The sequence below is a fragment of the Anabas testudineus genome, chromosome 5 (genome assembly GCF_900324465.2).
Source record: "Anabas testudineus chromosome 5, fAnaTes1.2, whole genome shotgun sequence".
Taxonomy (NCBI): Eukaryota; Metazoa; Chordata; class Actinopteri; order Anabantiformes; family Anabantidae; genus Anabas; species Anabas testudineus.
In genome coordinates, this window is record NC_046614.1 from 21838810 (window position 1) to 21865374 (window position 26565).

At 40.5% G+C, this 26565-nt stretch overlaps 2 protein-coding genes across 7 annotated transcripts; one reads left to right on the forward strand and one right to left on the reverse strand.

Moving 5' to 3' along the window:
* Positions 1 to 5029: 5029 nt before the first annotated feature.
* Positions 5030 to 6774, reverse strand: wu:fb55g09. The gene has a single exon (XM_026350143.1). It carries the CDS (start codon positions 6303 to 6305, stop codon positions 5646 to 5648), a length of 660 nt encoding a protein of 219 aa, XP_026205928.1. The 5' UTR covers positions 6306 to 6774; the 3' UTR covers positions 5030 to 5645.
* A 1942-nt stretch (positions 6775 to 8716) lies between these two features.
* nisch (nischarin) lies at positions 8717 to 26360 on the forward strand. 6 transcript variants are annotated; one of them, XM_026348494.1, is made up of 28 exons: positions 8717 to 8911; positions 9831 to 9914; positions 10258 to 10440; positions 10830 to 10878; positions 11215 to 11378; positions 11490 to 11585; positions 11842 to 11937; positions 12027 to 12179; positions 12736 to 12804; positions 12983 to 13168; positions 13503 to 13631; positions 14137 to 14250; positions 15541 to 15742; positions 16578 to 16696; positions 16897 to 17009; positions 17454 to 17723; positions 18074 to 18357; positions 19485 to 19696; positions 19954 to 20384; positions 20715 to 20890; positions 21025 to 21088; positions 21207 to 21345; positions 21524 to 21674; positions 21854 to 21973; positions 22067 to 22228; positions 23762 to 23928; positions 24358 to 24551; positions 24646 to 26360. In XM_026348494.1, exons 1-28 carry the CDS (start codon positions 8831 to 8833, stop codon positions 24971 to 24973), a joined length of 4536 nt encoding a protein of 1511 aa, XP_026204279.1. In that variant the 5' UTR covers positions 8717 to 8830; the 3' UTR covers positions 24974 to 26360. The 6 variants fall into 6 exon arrangements, 5 of the variants coding, with proteins under 5 accessions (XP_026204279.1, XP_026204280.1, XP_026204281.1 ...); XR_003298024.1 differs by lacking the exons at positions 24358 to 24551; positions 24646 to 26360 and having other exon boundaries at positions 21854 to 21969; positions 23762 to 23897; XM_026348495.1 differs by lacking the exons at positions 17454 to 17723; positions 18074 to 18357; positions 19485 to 19696; ... (8 more) ...; positions 24358 to 24551; positions 24646 to 26360 and adding an exon at positions 17117 to 17425 and having other exon boundaries at positions 16897 to 17072.
* The last annotated feature ends 205 nt before the right edge of the window (positions 26361 to 26565 follow it).

Sequence of the window (26565 nt, forward strand, 5' to 3'; positions counted from 1 at the left end):
TGATTAGGTCTAGTACAATCCATATTTAAGTCAGCTCAGTGTGTGAATGCAGTTTTGGAGCTTCCACTTCATGCATTGTTTAAAGGAAGACGATGTAAGAAGAATTTCAGCAAAAGTTTAGAGGCTATGTCACAGAACATAGATCAGTATCAAACTGAACTACTGCGACACTCTGTTTGGTCACCGATATAAAAGTGTTTCTACAAAGCTCAGGACACACTACAGCGACCAGTTAGTCTTTCAGATTTGCACAAAAAGCTCAGAGAAATGTGCTGTTTTAGTTCGAACTGGGTGTGTTTTGCTAAAGGAGTCAGGTCTGGGTGTGAGTACGTGTAATAAGACCAAAGTGGATCCAAGCAGCTTTCCTATCAGCGACTGTATGATCACATGCTCATCACAAGAGATTTACTTATTTTGGTACTTTTACTGTTTTCAGACAGCTGTTAGTAGGAAAAGAGGGAGAGATTGAAGGGTCCAGAAAATCGAAGTCAGATCCAGGCTGTTCCACTAAAGCTTCTGATGCTTCTCAGTCAGCTCAGTCTTATACAGGGATATACAGCTAAAAACCTTTGAAAATCAAAATGCACTCCTCCAAAATCTGAAAAGCCAGAAAAGTTTAATGTGCATGATTTTGAAATGGGATATTGCATTAAATACAGTATGAGACTCAAGTGTGTCAGTATATTTGTGTCTTTATTTGAAAATCTGTTTATCTGATCATCACCAGGTTGGTTGCACAGTGGACAATTTAGGATAATAAAAGACAGAAGATAATAATTCACATGTTCAATGTTAAACTTTACCCAAACTGACGACGTGAAGAGTCACAGATACAGATTCAACAACTAGTGTGTGTGTGTGTGGGTGTGTCGGGGATCTCTAACCGTCGTTTATAGTGTAACTCTGTCTGTACTTGCTGTTGGATGCCTGCCCCGTCACCAACAATTCATGCTTGTCGGTGTGCAGATGTGTGTTTAAACATCTTTCTATGGTCTATAGACAGTTTGAAGTTTTGTTCAAAACTACAAATATCACTGAGTTAGGTGTCACTGAATGTTTATTTGATGGTAAAAGTTAAGGTAAAGGATAGGGAATACATCAAGTCAATGTTTTTATCTGCTTCTCATTTTTTAAGAGCTGAGGCTGTTTAAGGGTCAAGACTTAGAATTATTAACATTACAGTCCTTACAAGTATAGAGACATACTATGGCGTTTGTGTGTCAGCAGATTAGCGTCACAGCAGATAGTAGAGGAAGTGTTGGCAGGCAGCTGATCTACTTTCTTTAATCTGCCACACCTCCTTACTGCATGTGCATATGTCTTTCTTGACCCATTAGGACACTTTTTAGTTCAATATCATCTTTGTGAAGACATTTTGACCAGTTTTCACAACTTCAAATGTCTGTTTGAGGGTTAAGACTTCTAGTTTTTGGGTTCATGTTAGATTTACATTTAGCTTAATGTAAGTGTTGGGGTATTTGGTTGCGTTCGTTAAGTTTTGGGTGAGGGACAAGGGAATGTATTACGTCAACACAACTATAAAAGGGCAAGCATGTGTGTGTGTGTGTTGGTGTATCAGCATCATGCGGCCAATCAGATGCAGCATTGAGCAACAACAACTCCAACTAGAAGCTGCTACCGACTGATGACAACAGCAGCAAAAAGCAGAAACAACAGCTACAGTGGAGACATTAACGGCTGTGACCTGCTGCAATGTCCCTGAGCAAGGCACCAAACACTGTGCATGTGATAAGAATGAGTGCAAACACGCTGCAGGTCAGTGTGACTGTGCAAGTGTGTGATTAACATCATTATAGATTTCACTAAGTGCCAACTGAGCTGGTCAGCTGATCTACAAGTCAAAGGTCGGACTGAAGAGGTGAAACCTCCTGCTAACGTGAAGTCACTTCTTTTCTATCTCTATGATGTCATTTAAGATTTTTATTATTAGCATCTTCTATTACTTAATGACTGTAATGATGTGGATGGTGTAAATTGTCCAAAGCTAAATTAAATATGCTGAAAAATGTAAGGGTGGATTACTGAACAGGCCACAGAGCTCAGTTAAAACACAGAATTACCTCAAAAATCTGCAAAACATTCTTGCAGAGAGAAAGAAATTACAAATATGTCCAGAAAAGACACAGAAAATTACCACAAACTATAGATAAAGGACCAAAAAGAAGCACAAGATGAACCAAAGTAGACACAACGTGATTCGGAAAATGACAAAAATGACAAATGTATTAAAAAAACACAAACAAAAAGACAACAAACTGTTGATCAAAAACAGATAAAACAAAATGACAAAATAACATGACTACACACATTCCAACGTCCTCATTATTATGGTTTTGTCTCTTTTAGTCCTCTAAGTCTATGTAAAAGTAGTTTGGGGACTTTTACCCGTCTGTTGCTCTTTATCTCAGGATCGTGCATAATTACATTTACATAGTTTTTAGTGCAACTCAATATAAACAGCAGCAAACAAACAGGGCACCCAGAGGCTGCAGCAGATCATCCACATTGAGAAGATTAACCTCCCCCACTGATCAGCTGCGCTCCTCCAGGACCCAGAGGCATGAAAGCAGGATCATCTCATACCCATCCCACCGTAGACACATAATCGTTGAACATCTTCCTTCAGGAAAAATACTGAGATCCAAAGAAACGCCATTAGCAGGCCAGCAGACAACAGGAAGCAGCAGACTACACATAACCACATAACCAATAAATTATACAAAACAACAATCCAACTGAAAATGATAAATTATGTAATATTGCTGGTAATAATGGTGTTTTTACAAAAATCAAACGTACCAAACTAGAAAAAAACAAGTAACTGGACAACATTTAGCATTTTGGCTAACACAAGCCTAAACTAAACCTAAAGTTAATATCTGTCTTTTCTCCCAGACTGTGATATTTACTGATATTACTACATAATGTCATGATCACACTTGGTTATATCAGTTGATCTACATTACTAATAAGTGTGGCAGCAGTTGTATTGGAGAAAGAAGCTCGGCTTAGCTAGCCTAGCATAGCAGACTTGTGACTGCCATGATAACCTCCAGCAAATATAGTGTAATTAAATGTAGTTTTGGTAAGTCTAAATGTATTAGGCTCTATTTCAAATCCATAGACTATATTATATAATTTCACTAGATGTATTTGTTATTTGTACTAACTTGTAAGCACGAGACATTTGAAAGATCTGAGTTTTTATTTATTCTTTTTAGCATTAAAACTCCATCTGAGTTCTCTTATAACTTCATCTGATCCAAACTCCTGATCCTTCATCTGCTCCAGATGCAGTTCTCATGAAGCCGTAAAGTTTGTGACTAACTTTATTTATTATTCTTCTCTATGGGGTGTGTCATGTGGTAAATACAGCAGTTTTACATATGTATTTACAGTTCAGTGCAATTCCTGCTAAAACCTTCATAGTATCCAGATGACATCATCTGAACTGAAAACTTTTCCAGATGACAGGAAATCTTCGGCTAAGAAGAAATATTAGAATATAGCAAAGGAAGAAAGTCTAATGACATTCTTACACAGTCATAATGAAATAGTAATGGCACATGGTTTTCTGCATAAATTGATTATAAAATGTGATCTGATCTTCACCAGAGTCACAAAAATCAAAAACAAACACAATAATTCTAAGATGATAAAATGCAAACAAGCATTGTGTTATTAAATGAATCTTTAATGAAGATACTCACAAAGTGAAAAAAGTAAGTGGAACAGTGTTTTTAAAAACTGGTTAGACCCCTTTTAGCAGCAATAATCTAAAGCAAGTCCTAAGTCATGATGCTTCTTACATGATACTATGTAGTAGTAGTAGTATGTGCAGGGATGGCCACACTGGTTTGTGGTTCTCTTTTAATGTCAGGTGTTTCATTTCCATAGTTCCTGCTACAGAATTCACTGAAGGTGGTTCAACTGTGTTTAATAAAGAAATGAAATATCATGGCTGCTTGTGTTTAATCAGCTCAGAAATATTGTGTGTTTTTATATTTGTGACTTTAGTGAAGGTCAGGTCACATTTCCATGAAAACCAGGAACAGTGTAATGGTTCTGTTAGACTACTTTTTCTTTCAACTGTAGAAGTACTTTCCAAAACTAGAACCACAGGAAGCATATTGAAAATGTGAAGTCTCCCTTTAAGAACATTTATATCCTATCCCTTTCTGGGTCCTCGCACTTCAACCTGTTGCCATTATTAGTACATGACACAAAGCAGCTTACGCCTCCCTGCCCATCTTGGGTGGGTGTGACCAGCACACTTTATATAATCCACTTTAACTGCAGGAACAGTTCTCCCTCTTTCTTGCTATGTCTGAATAAAACATGAAATACTAATAATATTGGTTACAACTGACTATACATATTAATTATTAAAATATCATAGCTGCTTATAGTAGTTTAATGCAGAAATTGAATGCATGAATGTTTAACCAGCAATGTAGGAGACCATCATATATCTGGTTCATCCAGTCAAATAAGAGTGGATTTAATTTTTTACATAGAGATAAAAACATTTATTATGGAAGAGGAGATTTTTATTTTGATGCATTTTTTTTTTATTTTGCAGGCTATAATAACTAATACAGATAATTCTGCCTGTTTGTTAGACATTTTGATGAACAGCACCACTACTAAAAAAAAAAAAAAAAAAAGTTTATTAGTTTAGGTTTTATTTGTTTTTATTTTGCATCATTCAACATATTTTGTGTCGTATGTTTTTAATATTTTTTTTTGTATTTGCATGTTATTTTGTAAATTTCATTATGTGTGTTTTGTTTTACAACACCATAAAATAAAACTCTTTGTTGAATACGTTTTTCCTTCACTGCCCTCTAAACCTATGATTATGTGAGGAACACTGGTTATTTATTTTAACCATGGACTTCACTCTGAGCTTCCCTGGTGACTCACTGACACACTGGCCCTGTTAACTATCACTTTATGAAAACCCAAACATACTCTTATATCCACAAAGACAATCAATCAGCCCACGTTACATCAATCAGAAATTTATTTGCATCTTTTATTATTATTCTGAACAGTAAAAAGGCTTTGTGTTAATGACAGTCTACAACAGCCAATCATCTGCAGGTTAACCCAGTCATCTTAACGCTGATTGGCTGTTCGGGCTCACTCCCACCGCCCAGCCCATTTCCCTTTGTGCACAACAACAACAACAACAACAGACAGCACTTTACAGCACCCAGACACACGGTACTTAACCAAACACGAACTATAAAAAACAACATCCGACTCTGAAATGTCATTTAGTCTTGCATTCAGTTAAAAGTCGTTGAAAAAAAATGCCAACAGGGTGAGATTGTTTCCTTCTCATTGCAGTTTCTCTACACATCCGTGCCAGTTAAACAAAAATCGTTGCATGAGCATTAAGAAAATTAAACAAAATGTTCTTTCATGTTGTCACTGAATACAATAATCTCACCCTGTGGGCAGATTGTGGAGCTTTTAAGGCTAAATGACTGGACGAAGATGAAGAGCTCAGTTTATTTCTGTGAACATGAAGCAGAACAGACCTGACCTCGTTCAGTCTGAGGTTTGAGGTTTAAGTCTCACACTGCTGAGCAAAACGGCTCCCTGAAAGTTTCCCTTCAGGATGTCAGGATGTCACAGAACTCAACAAAGTCCCTCAGCATGAAATTCTGGGTCTGCATCAGGTCGTCTTCGGAGGGGAAGTACTGCATGCTGTCCTCCTGCATGCGCGGACTGTCTTCGTGCAGTACCAGGAAGTGTCGCGGTGGCGTCGTCGAGCCGTGAGGGTTTGGACTGTCCAGGAGGGCTCCTCTTGCGTTCTCCAGGACGCCCAGGTACGAGTCCATGTCGGTGAGTTCCAGGTCGCTGTCGGAGCTGCAGCCACTGTCGCTCCCCACCGAGTCCGAGCGCATGTGCAGCATCTGGTACTTCTCATGCATCAGGAACTGGTTCGTGTTCTTGGGGGCCCGCATCCCCCTCGCCACGTTCCCCTTAACGTTCACGGGCCGGAGAGAGAGCACCGGCCTCTGGATGTGTCGGGATTGATGATGACGTTGCGGGTGTGGGTGGTGGTGATTGCGCCCTTTCTGCCATCCTCCTCCTCCTCCTCCTCCTCCTCTTGTCCTCCGTACCTGCAGACGCCCCCTGCAGCTCTTGGACCAGCCGGGCTTCCTGCGGCTGGCAACATCCCTCAGCAGAGCCTCTTTTCCATCCTGCAGCTGCTGCTGCTGTGGGTGATGCTGGTGTAAACTCCTCCTGCACATCTTCTCTGAGAGCATTTTCCTGTCCTTCTTTCAGTTGCGGCCCTTCTCCTCCGCTGCTCTCCTTCACATCCTCCTCTCCACAACAACAAAGAGAGAGAGAGAGAGAGAGAGGCTGGCTTGTGTTTTATTTTCTGTCTCAGATCACAAATGACCTCAGTCTCCTTCAAAGTCTACCTTTTCACTATTATTTCTTCTTTTTTCTTGCCCTTTGGCTTTGGCTGGCGCATAGCACGCTCGTCCTCCACTTGCAGCAGCAGCTTGACTGCTCGGCTGGCTCCTCTCGGCACGCCCTCCTCTTGGTCTGTTTAAATCTCGTTTATTACCACTCTGGGAGTCAAATCAGCTCCTTACAGCTCTGATGAGTGAACTGCAGTGAGCTACTGAGATGTTTAAAGCGTCTTCTTGAAGATTTAAAGCCGTTTTCTCAGGTGTGGTGGTGCAGTAGTAGCTCCTCAGTCTCTTTCCATAAAGTACTGTGGCTCTACCGTCTCCTCGGAGTTCTTATAAAGAGCTGGAACGATCCATTCTCAGGTTCACCACAGGGGAGGGACAGAAATTACACTCTTGCTAGTCGCCTATTAATAACTAGCTAACATTACACGTTTATATATATTATTACTTCTATCTTAGAATAAGATATTTAACATAAATCACAGTCTGTATGTCCTTTAATTCGTGCGTCATGGAGGTTATTAGCAGAGAAGACGCGCCCTGCAGCAGGATGGTTCACTCCTCTGAAATCTGATCCACAGCTGGTCCAACCCATCTGACAACAGGCAGCAGCAACAACCAGCAGCCTGCAGAGGTTAATTAATAAATGCAACCCTGCACTGAGAACAAGCAAGACCTGTCCTCTGCCCCAAACTTATATCTGCCACCAAAATAGGTTCAATAAGTTTTAAAGCATTTGTAGAAGTTGTCCTAACTTGAGTTAAATATCTCTTCTTTTCTGCACCTGGCTTTAATGGATCCTTGCTTCTCATCTGCTGCCACTTTGAGGCTTGGATTTTTTTATTTTAAAACTATCTCAACAACCACTTGATAGATTGCCAGGAAACTTGGTTTAGTGACACATATCCGTTCTGTCAGCATAAAAAAAAACTGCTTCACTGAACCTGTGGCTTTGCATCTAGTGCCATCATCAGGTTGACATTTGAATTTGTCTGGCACTTTGGTTTATTTAGTGTTATGTTTGGATTAATGTAGCTGTTACATTAGTAATCTGGGATCATAGCTACGTGACTACATGAAATATATAAACACCTACTGTCAAGGTGCATGGATGAGGGAGAACCAACTGCAAAGATCACGCCTGACAATGTTAGTGCTCACATTAGCATTTAGTTCAAAACACTGATATGTCTATAAGTACAACTGAGAAGAAAAAAGTAGAGCTGCTTGGCTGTAGACTCTTAGTTTTGTTTATAATCTCTGAAATAGAAGAACTCCACTCACATTTTCCAAAACAATACATTACATTTAATCAACTTTTAATCAATAAAAACGCAAACTTCATCTAAATATCACCCAGCAGTGCCTGTTCTCCTCAGGGAGTGCTCAGTCCTGCAGCTCCAGTTGCTGCAGTTTTTAATTTGCAGTTGCACTAGTGCCCCTGTGTGGCTGTGATTTATATTACATAGAGCAACCTAAAGCAGGGGGAGGCAACCCTGCATTTACAACTAATGATTGAGTGAACACACCTGATCCAGGTAATCAGCAGTGGCTAGAACAGGAATAGTTGGAAAAGAAGCAGGACAGTGACCTTTGAGGACCAGGGTTGGCCACCACTGGTCTGAAGGTTTAAGCAGAAGAAATGGGATCCATGTTTACTGCCTCCAACAAATTTGTGAGATTGATTTGAAGAGAGAGATTTGCTATTTTAAGTATGTGTCATAAGTTCTATAAAGTCTGAAGACATCAAAGTTTCTCTTTATTTGTAGATTGGCTGATTCATACATGATAAAGCTGTAAACCAGGACAGTGGGAGTGTATAAAGCAAATTGTATTTATTGGGATTCTTGTAATGAAGTTCAAACACAGAAGAGGATGATGGTCTTCAGGCAACAATAAACTGCATTTAAGTTTCCTACGAAAAGTTTCCTAGGAAAAATGTTTTACTTTACTTTTCTTTATTTGACAGGGAAATCTCACATTGATGTGCCCAAAATGCTAGTTTTCACCTGCTGTCCCTGATCATATTACATCACATTGTCACATAAACAAAAAGATACCAAATAAGAAAAACCTACATAGCATTATCCAAAGCATTATGAAAGCCAGAATACCTGTTAGATACCCATAATAATATTTTACAGTTTAATGGTTTTATTTAGCTCATGAAATGTGGCTCACCTGAAAACACACAGCACTCTGTCACTGAACAGCTGTAAATAAAGTTTTTTTTTACCGTGTGGTATCATAACAAACATGGAGGCAGGAGGCGGTTAGCTGTGATCAGACGCTGTAGCACTTTAAAGCAGTTTTAATTAGGAGTTGTTTTTATTTAATAACAGACTGCCGTTGGTTGTCACATTTTCAGGATGGAGTCTGTCCCTTTTCAAGAGGAGGTTCCGGAGAGAAAAGTTTGTATTGTCGGGTCGGAGCTGGTGGAAAACTACACGGTAAGCTAGCTACGTCCGGGTTCTTATAGCCTAGCTTAACGTCAGTTAGCTTAGCCTGTACCTACCGCTGCTTGTCGGTCTGTAAAAGTGACAGCGAGTTAATGTTAAAACATCATCTGATGATTGCTATGTAAAAACATTAGGTATTTTTTATTTTTGCGCCAGCCCTCATGTGTAAAGTCTCCTTCAGCTGGCCTGAAAACAGCAGCATTGACAGGCTAACTGCTGAGCTAACTGCCGTGTGAAGTACAGACAGTTTCAGTCTTTGCAGCGTTTTCTCCAGAGCTTACAGACCTGACAGCACGATGCACATATTTAATTCTCTGTCAGGGGTGTTATTTAATGTACACATACTATATGTTCCTATTAGAATAGTAGCTACAAACATATAAATACCATCACTGCCCTAAAATTGCAAAAAATGTAAGAGGTGTCGAAATTTAGATGGTGAGATGATAAGTCCAACGTTCTGCTTCTTAAGTTCATGGCTTCCTTTAATTTAATGCATGACAAAAATACTCTGAACTACTCACCTAGAAACTGTTTCACTTGGTTTTTCATCAAACAAGTCTTTATTACTTCTTTAAAAATCATTTAATTGATATTACTCTTTGAATATGTGAATACTTTACATTTCTCAAAATGAAGAAGATTTCTCCTACTTAACATGATGCCTGTTCTCATTGTATATGTGCTGGAAGTTATTATCCTGCACGCCACACTACTTCTCTAACCTGCTAGCTAGACTCGAATTAGCTTTCATAAATTATGCACATGCAGAGCATCATGTTTTGATGTGCACTCAGAGAAACCTTCATTGCATTGTCAAGCTCTGTAAAGACAAATCTGACCAGAAAACAAAGCAAAACATGCTCAAGTAAATGTTATAATCACTGAATATTTTGCTGTGGTGTTTCAGGTCTACATCATAGAGGTGACAGATGGAGAGCACAGATGGACCGTGAAGCACCGCTATAGCGACTTCCACGAGCTTCACGAGAAGGTAAGAGACAAGACCTGGTCAACTGGTGGCTGTTTCCCCTCCATCAGTGAATTTACCTGCTTACTGTGAAAGGCTTATCCACTTTAACCAGTGAAGTTTAACTAACTGTTTAACTCGTATTTTATTGTCTGTGTAGGCAGTTTGTGTTGTGTCTAGAGCTGTGGCTGCTGATTAGTTATGATGAATCTGTTCAGTTTTTTTTGTTTAATAATTAGATATAATACTGTTGTATTTTGATTTTGTCGGACCAGCAGCTCAAAACCTTAAGATATTTAGCTGCAGAAAGAGACTTGAGACATAAATAAATAAATGTTTTGTCTTATTAATGTGTGTTTTCCTCCAGCTCACAGCAGAGAAGAAGGTAGACAAACGGCTGCTTCCACCAAAGAAGATGTTAGGGAAAAACTCAAAGAGTCTGGTGGAGCGGCGGCAGAAGGAACTGGAGCTCTATCTACAGACGCTGCTCCTGCAGTTCCCACAGGCCACACCGAGTCCACTCGCCTACTTCCTTAACTTTCACCTCTATGTGAGTAAATCTGAGGCTACAACCTCTGCACATGTACTGTGACCTGTTTAGGTATTTCAGCCTTCTAGTATTACACCTGATAATACTCAAGGTTTCACACCAGTCTGCTTATACTTCAGTCGTAATAAGGTAAAAATATTGTGTGTTTAAGTATATGCTTACACACAGCAACGAAGATACCGAAAAAGCGGAATAGCATTGGTCACACATTCGGACACACTTTGTAATATCATCAATAAAGACTGAGCTGGTTCAGTCAGGAAAGGGTTAAAACCATGAGATGCTGTTGAGTAGTTAAGAAATAAGATTATATAAGTCCAAGGGTTAACTCTCATTTTTAGATGCTATCAACTGAATCCAGGTTCAAACTGACTGTTTATCTGTTTCAGGAGATTAACGGTATCACAGCTGCATTGGCTGAGGAGTTGTTTCATAAAGGTACGCTTCCATTATCACCTTTGACCAGTTATCTCTCATCTAGTGTTTTGTTAACAATTAATGAAAGTCATTCAGGACAGTAGTGTGTTTCCACTTTGTATCTGCAGTGGATTTTATCCCTGTACGTATAAATGATGATGGTTATAAAACACCAAGTGTGAAGTTTTTTGTTCACATAGTGGAAAATTAAATTTCTTTTTTCATAATCTCATTTCATAATTTCTAGTTTGTTTGTCTGAGAATCATGTTTATGTGGCTGACTATAACCTGACTTCTGCAATAAAAACACCTGCAGATTGGTATTTGACCTCCATATTGTTTCTCTGTGTGCTGTAGGTGAGCAGTTGCTGCAGGCTGGCGAGGTGTTTTCTCTCAGTCCTCTGCAGCTTTACTCCATCTCCCAGCAGCTCCGTCTGGCCAAACCTACCTGCTGTAACGGAGATGCCAAAACCGACCTGGGTCACATCCTCGACTTCACCTGTCGGCTACGATACCTCAAGGTTTCACACCTGTTTATTAATCTCCTATGTGTTTAGTTAATTATTTTGTTATGACTTCCCTTTTCAGCAACAGTGGTGACTTTTCTAACTGGTTTTATCCCTGTTGGTCAGATCTCTGGTACCAGAGGTTCAGTAGGAACCAGTAACATCCAGGAGTCCAGTCTTCCCTTTGACCTTTCTGTTTTCAAATCACTGCTGCAAATAGAGGTAACTGTCTCTGTCTTCAGAATACTCCTTACATATATAGGATTATTGCATTAATGTGATGGTTAAATAAAGTTAATATGTTAATTTCTTTTGTTTGGACTTTTTGTAGCTGAGAACTTGAGTTGTTTCGATTCTTTCTTCTGTGTATATTCCTCTAACACCTGATGTTGGGAGATTTTATTTTGAATTTGCACAACTTCACTTTTAACCTGCCAAAATTTGGATAGAAACCTAACTTCTATTTCTGTGTTTTCAGATCAGTGAGTGCAGCTCTCAGCAGATTCAAGGTTTGTCGTCTTTGAGGTCGAGCCTGGCGACTATGAGTATCCACCGCACCACAGAAACTATGATGGTGAACTTTATATTACATACTTTAGTATTCATGTTTAGTCTGTACATTATGTGTTCTGTACTCACGTGTACTGTGATATTGTTTTACAGTCCATCTTGGTCCCAGAAGCAAGCGAGTTCTCACAGTGGGAACCTGAGGGTGCAGAGTCTGGCTGTCCGGTCACTGCTGTTATCCCAGTCTGGAGAAACCTGACCACGCTGGACATGAGCCACAACTGCATCAGTACCATTGACAGCTCAGTGGTGAGACACACAAACCAAAACAGAAAAAGATTATTATTTAAAATTCAACACTAATGTGACATTTTTCAGGCTGCATTTGTAGCAGCATCAAACCTGTTGAAGAACTTGTTAAGTTTATTGGCTCCATCCACATCACCCACTGGTGCCTGGTTGTTCTTTTTTTGTTCCTCTTCAGCTCATGTTGGACATGTTTGAGCCTTTTATTTGTCTCCATCTTTAAATGCTTCCCTTTTCTGGTCAAGGATAACCTTTATCTCACTAGTGATCCATGGTTTGTTATTTGGGTGTGCACCAAACAGTGCACAGACTTTGCAGGTATAACACTGTCTCTACAGAAGTTGATGTAATCCGTGAAACAGTCAACCTGTCTGTCAATGACGCTGTTCACTTCTGCTCCCAGCAAAATGTTCCAATCTGTGCATTCAAAGCAGTCCCTTAGAGTCTCAGCAGCCTCAGGTGTCGGCGGTTTTGAAAATGGCTAAAAAAATACTCAGTCAGGGCCCATTGTCCGTGATTTGACCCTCTCCGGCTTTACACATTTTCTCTGTTGTTGTAGAAACTGATTCGGAAGGTGGAGTTTCTGGATCTGAGCTACAACCAGCTGTCCTCAGTGGAAAACCTTCAGGTATGTGTCAGTGTGATGGAGAACACATCAACTTTCTCTCTAGTTGTTAAGCGACTATTATTTATATTCTCAGTTTATATGAAGATTTTCTTATTCAGTTATAGTTGAAATGTCCGAAAATGGTGTTAATGCATTAACGGGATAGTGCAGTACTGAGCTAGTTCTTATGTACTTGCAGCACCTGTACAACTTGGTCCACGTGGATCTGTCCTACAACAGTCTGCGAGTCCTGGAAGCTGCTCACACCCGTCTGGGCAACATCAAAACCCTGAGCCTGGCTGGTAACCTACTGGACCAACTGACCGGCCTCAGCAAGCTCTACTCTCTGGTCAACCTGGACCTCAGCCACAACCAGCTGGCTCAGGTAACCAATCCAAGGACATCCTGATGGTCCAGTGGTCAAAGTGACATCAATACATATAGACATATATTTAGATTCTTTATGATGAGAGTGCAAATGATGACATCCATATACCTGTCTCTGTATACTAGATATATATTTGCAATAAAACAAATTACCGGTAAAGTAAATGTGTACAAAATTATTGCATAGAAAAAACAGGAGGAATAAATTGTAAAACCTGTTTATAATCTAATTTCTTTTATCATTATATTAGTTACATCAAAGGTCCCTGTGAATCTTAAATTTCAGTCATTGTAGGTTCATTTGAGTTGAGACGTATGTGTATTTTTTCCAGTTGGAGGAAATCAGAAAAATCGGCTCTCTGCCCTGTCTGGAGAAACTCAACCTGTCCAGTAACCCCATGTGCATCATCCCAGACTACAGAACCAAAGTCCTGGCCCAGTTTGGAGACCGTGCAGCAGAGGTACTGTACACCCCAACTACTAGATAGTACTACTACCACTACTATTACTAGAAATTCAGTAGAGGAACATCACCCAAACACTGCAATATTACCACTCCATTCCAACTACTACTGCTAATACTATTTCTACTACTATTACCACAGCTACCACTACTCCAGCGGATACCCACACAACACTGTTAATACTACTATTACTACTACTTTAGCAAAGGTACACCATTAAAATAACCACACTGTTAATGTTACTTACTATGCTACTTCAAAGAGGAAAATCAACAAAACCACTACACAGTTAATGTTAGTGTGTGTTTGTGTGTGTTTCTCTGTTAATTCTGGCATATATTAGTAATATAACTACTTTACAAGTAAACACAACACCGTGTCTCTATTTGTATTGTATTGCTGCTAATGCTAATATTGCCAATAAAATGCTACTTCAGCTGTTGCTGTCTCCTTTACACAATTGTATGTGTTTTTGTGTGTTCTGACTTTGCTTCTGCTTCAGGTTTGTCTCGACTGTACAATGACAACAGAGAAGGAGCTGGACACAGTGGAAGTATTGAAAGCCATTCAGAAAGCCAAAGAAGCCAAAGACAGGAAGAGCAGCGGTGAAAAGAAGGTACACACACTGAATCCTACAGCAGGAGATCAGTTCATATTGTCAGTGTCGACACACAGTTTACACTTTAAAGATTTAACTTGTAAGATACAGTAATTTCCCATTATCTGTATGAGAGGACATCTTTGTTAATTGTTCTGTGTTTTAGCGCTCTAAGAAGAATCAACCCTGAAAGCTGCTGTGGTGGCTTTATAATAACTAATAATCTAACTTGATCATAGACCAATTAGACGTCTCTACAGGACAAAATACACTTGTGAGATGTAACTAATAGTGATCCTAACATCAAGTTAATCACTAACAGACAAACAGGCACCAAAATCTGAGATGGACTTCAAAAGATGTGATATTTTCTAAACAAATAATCAAAAAGTGAGAATTTACAAACAATAAACATTGAAAAGAAGAAGAAACATTAGATTCTAAGGATTCTGTACTATTTGCAGGTCAGAAATCTCATTTCAAATTATGCACTGCCCAAAAAAATAAAGGGAACACATAGTCATTCCATTGTAAGTCCAAGTTCATCAAACGTATGTGATATCAACCTGTCCAGTTAGGATACAACTGTTGTGCAAATGGAACAAATGGGTGGACAACCTGTAGAACCATCTTCCTTCAGCATGAGGTTTTGTGTGCAGCTCCATATCGAGACATCTAGTTTGGGCATCTACACTGAAATAAAATTAGCTTTGTTTACTTTTCCCAAAGGCAAACCTATAAAACAAGAATTGAGACATAAAATAAAACATAAACCCTAAATTAAGCATAATAAAGACACTTTATGTCTGTTGTTTGCTCAAGGTTAATTTTTACATCCTAACTTATGTGTTTAAATCCTAGAACTGATTTCTGATCATTTCAATGTTAACATAAAAATATGACAGATTTTCAATGTGGTCTCAGACTTTTGTCTCCTACTGACTCATCTGTAAACAGCACTGAAACACAGCAGTCACTACAGCTGCCTATCCTAAGAATTAAGAGTGTAATGAGCTGCTGTATTGTTTGTTGGAGTCAGAACTGCTGACCAGTAACTAGACCTTTGTAGACCGTAGAGAAAGTGCAACATCAGCAGCAGAGTTAATATACAATGAAGATACAGCCAGTGAAACATAAAAACTGATGAGGTGTGTGAGGTTGTAATCTGTCTTAAAGTGTAAACTGGTCTGTGGAGTTCAAACAGCTCTGCTGCTGATGGAGCACCTGGTTGTAGGTGTAGGATGTGATCTGTCTGATGTAGATGACTGCAGCTCTCTCAAGGCTTCCTCCTCTCTGTCCTCTTGTCAGATCAGTGAGGAGACCAGGCTGTGTGCTGCTGCACCTCCTCCCCTCTCCTCCTCATCTCTCCCCTCCTCCTCCTCCTCCTCTTCCTGCTCCACTGCTGTTGCTCCTCCTGCTGTCAACTCCTCTTCCTTCTCCTCCTCCACCTCTTCCTCTTCCTCTTCCTCCTCCTCATGTCCAGCCCAGCAGGCTTCCTGCTCCAGCCAAGGTAATCATGTATGTATCAGGCTGTGCAGACCTGAGGGAGGGTGGTGGTGGTTTTTATTTCTGCTGTAAAGCAGCACCTAGGCAGAACAACAGCTGATAAAACTTCTGGGCTGCATTTAGTGAATATTTTCATTAGAATGACAGAAAAATGTCCATGACAGTTTCCTAAAGCCTTAGTGGCATTTTGAAATGTCTCTGTTGACGCACTCACTGTTTTACATGCACTTCATTAACTCACTTCCTATCAGCTTTCTTCAATAAGCTGATTTCTTAACATAATATAAACAAGAAGCTTGGTTACTGTTTTCATTGTAGGGGGTTTCATTTCCCTAGGCAGATTTCTCCTGTGTATGTGCATAAAAGAAGGCTGCAGACAGAGAAGGTAGTGGAGTGAAGTGCATGGGTGAAAGAAAGAGGATTACATGTAGAGATGCCTTTTAGGTTTTAGTCCACCTAAAGTCCGACTGCAAATGAGAACTCTCATAATCTGCTCTGACACACACACACACACACACACACACACACACACACACACACACACACACACACACACACACACACAGTCAAAAATAAAACATTAGAAATCGGATTACTGATCTGCTGTATGTAAATGCACTCCCTGATTGTAGCCTGAATTTTATATGTAAACGTGGTAACTTAAGTACTAATAATGAATGTTGCCTGCAATAATACTATATAAAACTAGCACAATATTAACCGCTTCCTTTTAATAAACTACTGACTGTTAATAAAATGTTTGTTCTAATAAGTTTGTAATAAGAAGAAATAGGTCACTCGTTGTCAGTGTTATTGATTTGTTTGGTTTCCTGTTTCAGAATTGACACAAAGAGAAGAAGCCTCCGCTCCCCCCAGTGCTCTCCCTCCTGTGGACGCTGTACCGTCTCCTGCATGCACCAACACCAAAACACAAATCCCATCTGCTGACCCTATCGAGGTGAGACACACACCTGGACACAGGCTACACAGCTACAGCTCAGTCTAATAATACTACAGTTTGTGATCAAATACAAGATAACGACATTCTCATCAGCTAACGTGCTGATGTTAATATTTAGCTCAAAGCTGAGGGAGCTGAACATGTGGTGGGGGAATTTTTATGTGGTGATTTTAATGTTTTTATGTGTTTATCTGCAGGTACAACAACCAAGTGTCAGCTTGTCTGAACAAGTAAACTGTGGAACGCCCTTAAGTATTACTACCACTATTACTACTACTACCACTACTACTACTACAACAACTGCCAGCTGGTCAGTATCAAATAACAGCACTACTACCATTATATAAATGAACAAGAAATTAAATATGATATGATTAAGTATACATCATAAATGAGAAAATTTAAAATAAAGGGCATATGTTTCCAACATATCCAGTTTCAAATAAAGGTCTTGCTCTAGTTGAGGTAAAAAGCAAAAAAGGATATAGTAATACTAAATATTAGGTAATGCTACTTTAAATAGGTTCTAGATAAAAAAACCAAACTACTGCTGTGACTTCTCCAAAGACTGATTCTATTGCCGAGACGACTGTTGTTTACTGTGTTCAGACGGAGGTGCAGCTGTTGCTCTCTCCTCCTGTGGAGCATCAGGACAAATTTGCAGTGTTGACACAAATTTATGTTGTTACTCCCAAACCTGTTACTTTATTTAATTACCTATAACATTAAAGTATTGTTTCTTTCTCTCCTCCAGTTGTGTCTGCTCCTCTCCTTCTCGACCAGTTGAAACTAGTTGCGTCTCCTGCAGTGCCGCCTGGTGTCGTCTGCTTCCTAGTCACCTGCTCTCCTTCTCTTCCTCAAACAAAGACTTCATTCTTCCGCTCTGCCAGCACCTCAACTCTGCCCTGAAGGAGCAGAAGTGGACAAACAAAGAGGAAGAGGAGGAGGACAGCGAGCAGGAGAAGACATCTGAATCCAGAGAGGTCCAGCCTCATGTGGGGGCAACTGAGGTGGGCAGTCCCAGGTAATTTGATGAGGAACCTTCTCTTATTGGTTTCTTGGATTTCCTGACAATACTGCTGGTTTTCTGGGACTTGACCATTGGGTTCTGGAGGTTTTTAATAACTAACCAAACAGTTTACTTTCAGTCCTGCTGGCCTTTGGGATTCCACATAGTTCTTACTAGCCTCTTAGATTTTCAGACATTTGTTTGGGGGTTCTGGGATTCTGGCTGCTTTCTGAAATTCTCTTACGGGTGCAAACAGGTTACTGGAATCCATTAAGTGACAGTTATGTCAAATAATGACAGATAGGAGTGATAGGAGTCATTGAATGATTGTTGATTCATTTGCTGTTTTATGCTCATTTTTCCAGTCTAGGCTCCAGAGACGGATACTTTGAGATGAGTCTCGATGACTCCGCAGAGGAGTTGGTCTGCTCCTCTTCTATGTCGCTCACTGCTCCTCTTGCAGAGGAGCCCGGTGGCCACCTGGGGGAGCTCTGTGAGGAGGAGGTGAAGGTCAACAGGGTTCTGTGGTGCTACTGTCTTCAGGTGAAAGAAGAGGTGGAGCAGAAGGAGGCCTGTCTGGTGCTGACAGACCGGCTGCTGAGCCTGCTGTACTTACCAGATGATTTCACATGGGCCAGTCAAGATTCAGGTAAGTCAGCCACAGTGCAAAGTGTTTATAGACTTCATAGAAACTAATACAGAAACTGGTTGCTGCTGTTTTTCATATTTCATATATATTCAGTGAGGCCTTCCTAATTATTAGGTTAACTGAGTGACTTGTGAGCTCCTCACACCTGAAAGTGGTATTTATCCGGTTGACTAGCTCTGCTTCATGAGTATAGTGACAAAAAAAAAAAACACATGTAACGAAGTCTTTTAGAAGTTCTGTGTTTTTCAGGACAGAAACAGATCTGTCAGACGGATGTATCAACAGGTCTGCTGCAGAACTTTAGGAACAGGAAGTGAAACAGACAGTGTGAGATGCAGAGAATCTACTCGTCTCTTTTTTTTTTTGCAGTAGTGCAGTATAAACAACTCAGACATTGAACAAAACATTTGAATGTTCATTTTGGTTTGAAGTGAACAGAGGTGGAAATATGTAATAGAAAACTGTTGATGTTGCTGAATCAAAAGGATCTCATGAATTAAATCTTAACTAGTCTCTGTTTGCAATGTGAAAACATACACAAAGATGCTGGAAGTGCTACAACTACAAGCTATTGCAACAGTGATATGCATGTTTGTTTCATGCCAGATCACATTTCAAATGTATAAATACGTCACCAAGTGCATAATGAGCCATAAAGTTTTAACAAAAAACATTTAATAAATAAAGTGCTGCCTAGTTGGTACATTTGGGTCATTTATGATCTTGGTTTGTTTTAAATTTTAATTTATTTTTTCTTATTTTTCTTTATCAGTTAATTTCTTATTTATTTTGTTTAATATTGTTGTTTTTTGTAAATTTTAATTATTTGCTTTATTTTTTTATTTATATTTTTTTATTCTTTTATACAATTTTAATGTTTTTAAATGACCCCAGGATGAGGGTCAGATAATTAATTAGCATATACAATAATGAATTAATCACTGATTAATCTTTTGTCGGGAAATGTTAAATGTTCCGTAGCTGCTTCATCTTGGCAGTGTAAATATTCGATTTTTTTCCTTTGGGTTCAGACAAAATAAGCTATGTGAAAATGGAACCATGTTTGTTATGTATTCATTATTTTGCTGCAAGCTAGAATTAAAAGCGATCTACCATCCTGCCCTCAGACCAGGAGCAGAGTCCGTCTGTAGAGGAGGTGCTGTCAGGCCTGCAGATGGACCTCCTGCTGCCTTACTCCCAGCTCCTGCTCTCTTCTCGAGCTGAGCTCCCTGACTCCTGTCTCGCCTTTGAGCTCCAGTCCGGTTCGACCTGCTGGTACATCTTCTCTGAGGCTGAGGAGCTCCAGCAGACCAGGACTGAGCTGACAGCACTGATCCAGGTCAGAGGACAGCACAGGAACATTTTAAAGCCTCTTAATTTAACATATAAAATGCCAGTTACCTTGATCTTAGGAGTTTAAATTAAATGCTGTTTGAATAATAAAGCTTTCTCTCAGCAGAGAGCAGTATAGACCTGTCCTAAAAGTGAAACTGGATTTTGGATTCTGGATTGCACATTGTGAAATTGATGATGAAGAGCGTTAATAAACGCCAAATGACTTAAAGTGTAAAACCTTCTCGCTTGTTTTTTCTGTAGGCAGCAGAGTCTCGGTCTGGCCCAGAAACCCTCAACACTCCTCGGTTCCTCCCTCGTTCACTCGTCAACTCCTGGGAGTTGGAGGAGAGTCAGGGAGCCCAGGGAGGCTTCCCAGCCTACCTTCTCCTCCCCTCCTCTTCCTCATCTACCCCGGTGACCCACCCCCTCCTGTCAGACATTTCATCCAAGAAGGAAGAACCCAGCCTCCCTTCTCTCCTCTTCCTCACCTTTCGACACCTCTGGGTGCTGAAGCTGGACTTCAGAGAACCCATAGAAAGAGTGAGAAGCAATGCTGATCTTTGTCACTCCTCCTTGTGCAAACTAGTCCGCGTTCCCCTCGGTTCTGTGGTGCTTCACCCCACAGAGAGTGCTTCTCAGACTGGGGACAGAACCAGAGACACCTATTGCCTCAACCCAAAACACCACCGCAGGTAAAAAGGCTGGGATTGGTTAAATGTAGAGTCTAAGTGCTTCCACTACATCTTGGTTGTTTTTACATTTTTTGCCAAATGTATCTTTGCATCAAGTTTCATACTTATCTTTCCATGTCTGTATAATTGTTCATGTCATACTTCTTTAAACTCTAACATTTGTACTCTTCATTCACGAAAGTCATTTATTAAAAAGATTCTTAAAATAATTTATTTGGTCAATTTATAACTGTAAATTAAAAAATAGGGTAACATACAACACAATAAAATTCAGTTTTGTTTTTATTTATCTTGACATTATCTGTATTTTAACCTTCATGTTGTGTCCAGGAGGAGTCACACTGTGGAGCTGCTGCTGGGGGGTCAGAGGCTGCTGCTGCTCTTCCCTCTAACCCAGGACAGAAGCTCCTTCCTGAGGGACCTGAGCCAGTGGAGAGCCTCTCTTGAGGGGCTGAAGATGGTGGCCCTGCCCCGACCCTGTCCACACCAAGGACAACACACACAAGGTCGACACTGGTTCATACGCTCAGACGAAGAAGGGAATTTTCCTTTGGCCTTACTGCACCTGATAGTGTCCTTTAATCTGACTCTTCTCCTGTTATTATGACTTTATTTAACAACCTTGTTATTGTGTTCTCAGGTCTTTATAGATACAGAGACCAGTGCTGTTGTACCAGTACCAGGAAGTCGCACAGCTCCAGCAGGTAGACAGATTTATTTTTACACTATAAAATGTTCAGCTCAATACATACGTCAGGCACAGTGAGGGGTGAGGTCTTTCTCTCTCTCATATCCTCGCTCCTCTTTCCTTTTCCAACTCAGCTGGGACTCTTCCCAACTCCAGGTGGAGGAGAACCAGCCATCACCCCATCTCATCCCAAGTCTCTCCCCAGGACTGAAGCTCCTAGCTGGGCTTGGAAGACAACAGCTGCTGGCGTATTTCCAGAGATTTATAGCTCTGGTAGGACAAACGCGCACACCGAGTTGTATTTCTGTGACGCAGTTTCATCTCATGCTGCATTTTTACATTCATACACACAAAATCAAAGTAAACCATAGCTGTTTATGATGCAACTAAACATCAGCCAAGGAGACATTTTCCAACTTTATTTTATTCTTTCATGTGTGACTTATATCAGTCTGAGGCAGAGGAGGTGAGACAGGTGTTGTGGCTGTCTGTGGTTCTCTACAAATCTCCAGAGGCTGAGCTCACCTGCTGTCTGCTGCTCTCCACTGATACAATCTACTTCCTGTTGGAAGACTCTGCCACCACACTCGGTCATCACTCAGGTAGGATTAGCTGATCTGACAGTGGTTCATTGAGACTGAGAGCAGATTATACTTAACAGCACAGTTAAATACAGCTGCTGCTGCTGCTGCTGCTGCTAGTTACAGTTCTGCTTTTGAGTACGTTTGTTCATCAGAGGATATTTATACTCCTATCCTGCTGCACTTTGTTGGTCTGTCAGTGTTGGACATTACAGACTCTGGAGATCCACATGTCGCTCTGTGCTGCTGTCTGTCCATCAGACTGTCTGAGCTCCTGTCTATCAACGTGGGACTGTTTGACCAGTATTTCAGAATTGTAGGTCAGTAGATTTACTTACTTAAGTTTAAACACTGAACTGCTGGCTAATGCTTGCATTACTGTGTATGACCGTCTTACTCTCTCTGTCACTCAGGTCACTCGGCCGATCACATCGTGTGTTGTCTCAGTAGGGACAGTTATGGGACGAGCGTCTTTCTTCAGGAACTGATGTCAGCTCTCAGTCTGCAGCAGCAGCTTCCTCCTCCAGAGCCTTCAGATCAGGACTTCTACTCTCAGTTCACCAACACAAACACAGGTCCTACCATAGATACTCACTCACATAAATCACTCTGCAGAATGATGTACAGTGGCAAGAAAAAGTATGTGAACCGTTAAGAGTTTTGTGGTTTTCTGTATTAATTTGTCAATAGATGTGATCTGATCTTATCTAAGTCAAGAGTATTAACAGATATAATGTGCCTAAAGTATAAACACTCTTTATTGAGAACAACCATAAAAACCTCGTAGTGCTAGTGGAAAAACTGTGAACCCTTAAAATTAATAACTTTACCAGGTGCTTCCTGTAGTTGTGGATCAGACCTGAGGTCATTGTGCATTGAGGTCATTTTGGCCGTCCACTTCTTAATAGAGTAGCCACAGTCCCAAAGTGTTTGTAGATGTTTGCCAAACTTTAGACTGGTACATTTCTAAAGTCTTTGACATCACTTTGTAACACTTTCCAGCTTTATGTAAATCAACAATTATTGATCATATATCCTCTGAAAGCTCCTTTTGGTGAGGTATGGTTCAGATAAGCGTATTATTCTTGTGCGGAGTGTTGTTTTTCAGTCGAGGTAGCTCTAGTCCACACCTCCAAATTAAATTTCTTAGCTTGCTAACACCTAACTCTAATTAGCTTTTTTAATACTTTTTCCACTAGCACTATTTTGAAGTGAGGAAAAAAATCAAATTTAAACAGAAAAAGTAATTTTTGATACTTTTGGGTAAATCAAATCATATCAGACGCAAGTTATTACAGGAGAATTGCAATTTCTGGGGTTGCTTGCCTGTGTAGCGCGTGTCTAACTTTAAACTCTTATTTAGTTCACCATGCTCTGCAAATCACGTGTTTTACACTTAATAAAAATAAATGTTTGTAGCACAACCTGAGAACATCATGCAGGGTAGACTTTGTGTGATTTTTAATAATTGATTACACCTTTGAATCCACGTTCCTCCACAACCAGAACCTGAAGCTTCTCTGCTCACAATTTATGGTTCAGTGAGTCATTCAGACACAATGTGAAGCTCACACTGAACAAGCCAATAACTTTTAACAGAACGACTGTGTCCTCTGCGTTTTTAAAAGAAACTATCTTCAATGAAAAGATAACTAGAAGGGGAAAAAGATGATATGGAGCCACAGATGGCTGGAAGATGGAGACAGTATTGTTTATCTGTTTTGCAGTTCAATTTATTTCTATATCACAGCAGTGTCGATACCACAGTTTTAGCCAAAACATGTAAAACACTACATCAATAATCTTAAAACAAGCTCACTGTGACTTATAAGAACATTTTTGACTGCAGCCACGTAGGAAATAAGACCTTGAAACTGAAAGACAAGCCAGAAATCCCACTGATTACCCGGGAGCCAGATTGTTGATTGTTAAGTGAATGTGATTAGTGCTACCAGGACTGCACATCAAATGATAATCGATCTGACTGAAATTTGTCCTGATTCTAGTCAGGTAGTGTTGATCATGTTTTTATTTAAAAATTTTATTTAAAATAAAAACACTTGGCTTGGTTAAAATGTCTTGTCTTCCTCCTCTACCACCTCCTGCAGGTAAGATGCAGAACTATGAGCTGGTCCACAGCAGCAGGGTGAAGTTTATTTACCCCAGTGAGGAGGAGATGGGAGACCTGACCTTCATCGTTGCTGAGAGGAAGACTCCAGCCATCGCGGCATCCTCACGCTCCTTTAACATCCTGCTGTACCTGCTGGTTTTCCAGGTGAGAACTTCTTTCTCTTTAATTCCAGATTTTCGGGAGAAGTGACTCTACTCATTAATTTACAGGCACTCACAGAAAAACAGTGTTCAAATTAAAATCAGTTTTTGTTTAGCAGACAGTCTTGTTTCAGTAATAGTCGTCCTTTTTAAACTATCAACGCAATTTATTTAAACGCAGAAAAATATGATGCTTGAGAATCTTGACACAAGCAGCCTGTCTACCACTACTAAAATCCCACTGTGCACTACATATATAACAGCAGACGAAAACAGAACCAGAGTTAAAACATAGTGAATACTGGACACAGACACGAATACGTCACTCCATACAGTGCCTATAATAAGTATTCACCCTCCTGGATGTTTCATCCTTATATTGACATTATAAATCAAAAATATGTTTTAATAGCTTTTTGTTCTTTTCTTCCAGGTCCAGATCCCTAGCAATGTGCCGGGCCAAGGCTCTGCCCTCTCAGGCCCCTCCACCTCCACCAATTCTGGCTGCGCTCCATCTCCTACACTCCAGCCCAGGACTCTGATCTTGACCAGCACCGATGTGTTCCTGCTAGATGAGGACTATGTCAGCTATCCTCTGCCCGACTTCGCTAAAGAACCTCCCTCCAGGCGAGTATTCAGGCCCAGGGCTCTTCTCTTGTCCTGCTTCTTTGTTTGTTTGTTCAGCAGTCAACCTCTTCTTCAACATCATGTCTTCCTGCAGGGAGCGGTATCAGCTGCGTGAGGCTCGGAGGATCCGGGATCTGGACCGGGTCCTGCTGGGCTACCAGACGTACCCTCAAGCTCTGACCCTGGTGTTCGATGACCTGCCAGGCCCCGACCTGCTCTGCCACCTCACCATGGACCACTTTGCTGCAGGAGGAGAGGAAGCCCAGCCCAGAGGGGGTGGATCCAACGGGGGCGCAGAGGGAGAGGTCCAGTGGTGCGTCTTCGTTCCAGGGGCCGACAGCAGAGAGAGACTGATCTCGCTCCTCGCTCGTCAGTGGGAGGCGCTGTGCAGCCGTGAGCTACCTGTGGAGCTCACTGGCTGATTGGTTGATTGGAAGGAGGCGATGAGCAGGTGGAGTCATGACTTGGAGAGTTCTCACAAAGATTCAGTGTTTGACTGGTTAAAAGATGTTAATGCTTCAAACAAAGTAGTTTGTACGAACTGTTGTCTAACCACGTATAAGACTGGCATCAGAGGGGGCACATTTTCAGGCAGTAGTTTTCACATAAAAGGTTAAGTTGCATGAAGAATGAGGGTAAATAAAGACCGTTGGGAGAGGCGTTTGAACCTTGGCTGCTTTCACACACTACTGGCCAATAAGTGTGTACAGTTGTGAGTCATTTTGGAAAGTTACAAGAAGGTCCAAGTGGTTTCAGACACTCTAAAATTATCTGACAAGTACTTTGTTTGAAGCATACTGATGATTTTAGCTCTTACAGCTGTAATGGGATGAGGCTCCGCACACAGACAAAGTATGTGAGCCATGGACGACGTCACAGACTGTAGGAGGGACTCATGACTTCACGTGGAGTTGAAATATTGCGAGTTTCCAGCACAACCTTTCCTCACAAAGTTACTCACCTGTTGCAGGATTAGTAATTCGTTAAGTTACGTGACAGACTGCTCAACAGGGGGCGCTGCAGCCGGTCCACAGGAAATCAACTGGATGTTATTCATCCTCCCCTTAAAAGACAATTTGTTGTTTGTGGTAAATAACTTTATTCTGCCTTTCCAGAGGTGAGACGGCAGATATCAGTTTCATCTTTGTATGTTCAGTACATCGTGACCATGGATTAGCAGGGGAAAACTGCTAGTCTAGATCCATCAGAAGGGAAGAAGTCGTCCATCTTCAGACAACTCCAAGTCCAAATTCAGTTTGGTTTACGTGTCGTTTACGTGCTACTGCTCGTAAAACCAAAAAACACTTTCATATAGTTTCATTTTTACTTGTTCAGTTTGTAGATGAGGGTTTAACCAAAATGTTGGACTGTGAATTAGCACATGCGCACACACACACACAGCTGCTCAGCACAATCTGCTTTCTGAACATTTAATTCCTTGCACACTGTAATTCTTGAAGCAGTATTACTGAACTGTATATTGAAGCTTTTTAGTAATATTAATAGAATTGTTGCTTTAAGACTGAGGGGTGTTTTCCATCCCGATGCTGATTTTGTACTAATAATGAAACTCCTGGTTATATTTCAAACCTGAACCCTGGAATTTCATATTTAGTATTATTATTGAGTATTATTGTTTATATTTTCTTTTTCCTAATTTTATTGTGTAATGCTTTTCATATATTATTACTGACAAATGGGATTTCACCCCACTCTTTAACACTGTTGTTTATGTTACATTTATTGTTAATGGGGAATACCACTGAATTAAAGAGAAAATGAACTCCCCCCATGATACAATAATAATTCCTGTTATGTTTTGCCAGTGTGGTTTGGTTCCTCGAAAATCAGCAGGATTTAACCACAGTCTGTTCAGTTTATAGCTGATTAAAGCAGAAAAACCTCAGCTTTGACTTTACATGAAGAAGTGAGGCTTCTGCACTGATGCTTCAAAGTTATGAAATCTCACGTCACCGTATTTGAAACCAGCACACAGAGTGATGAGCTGCTTTAG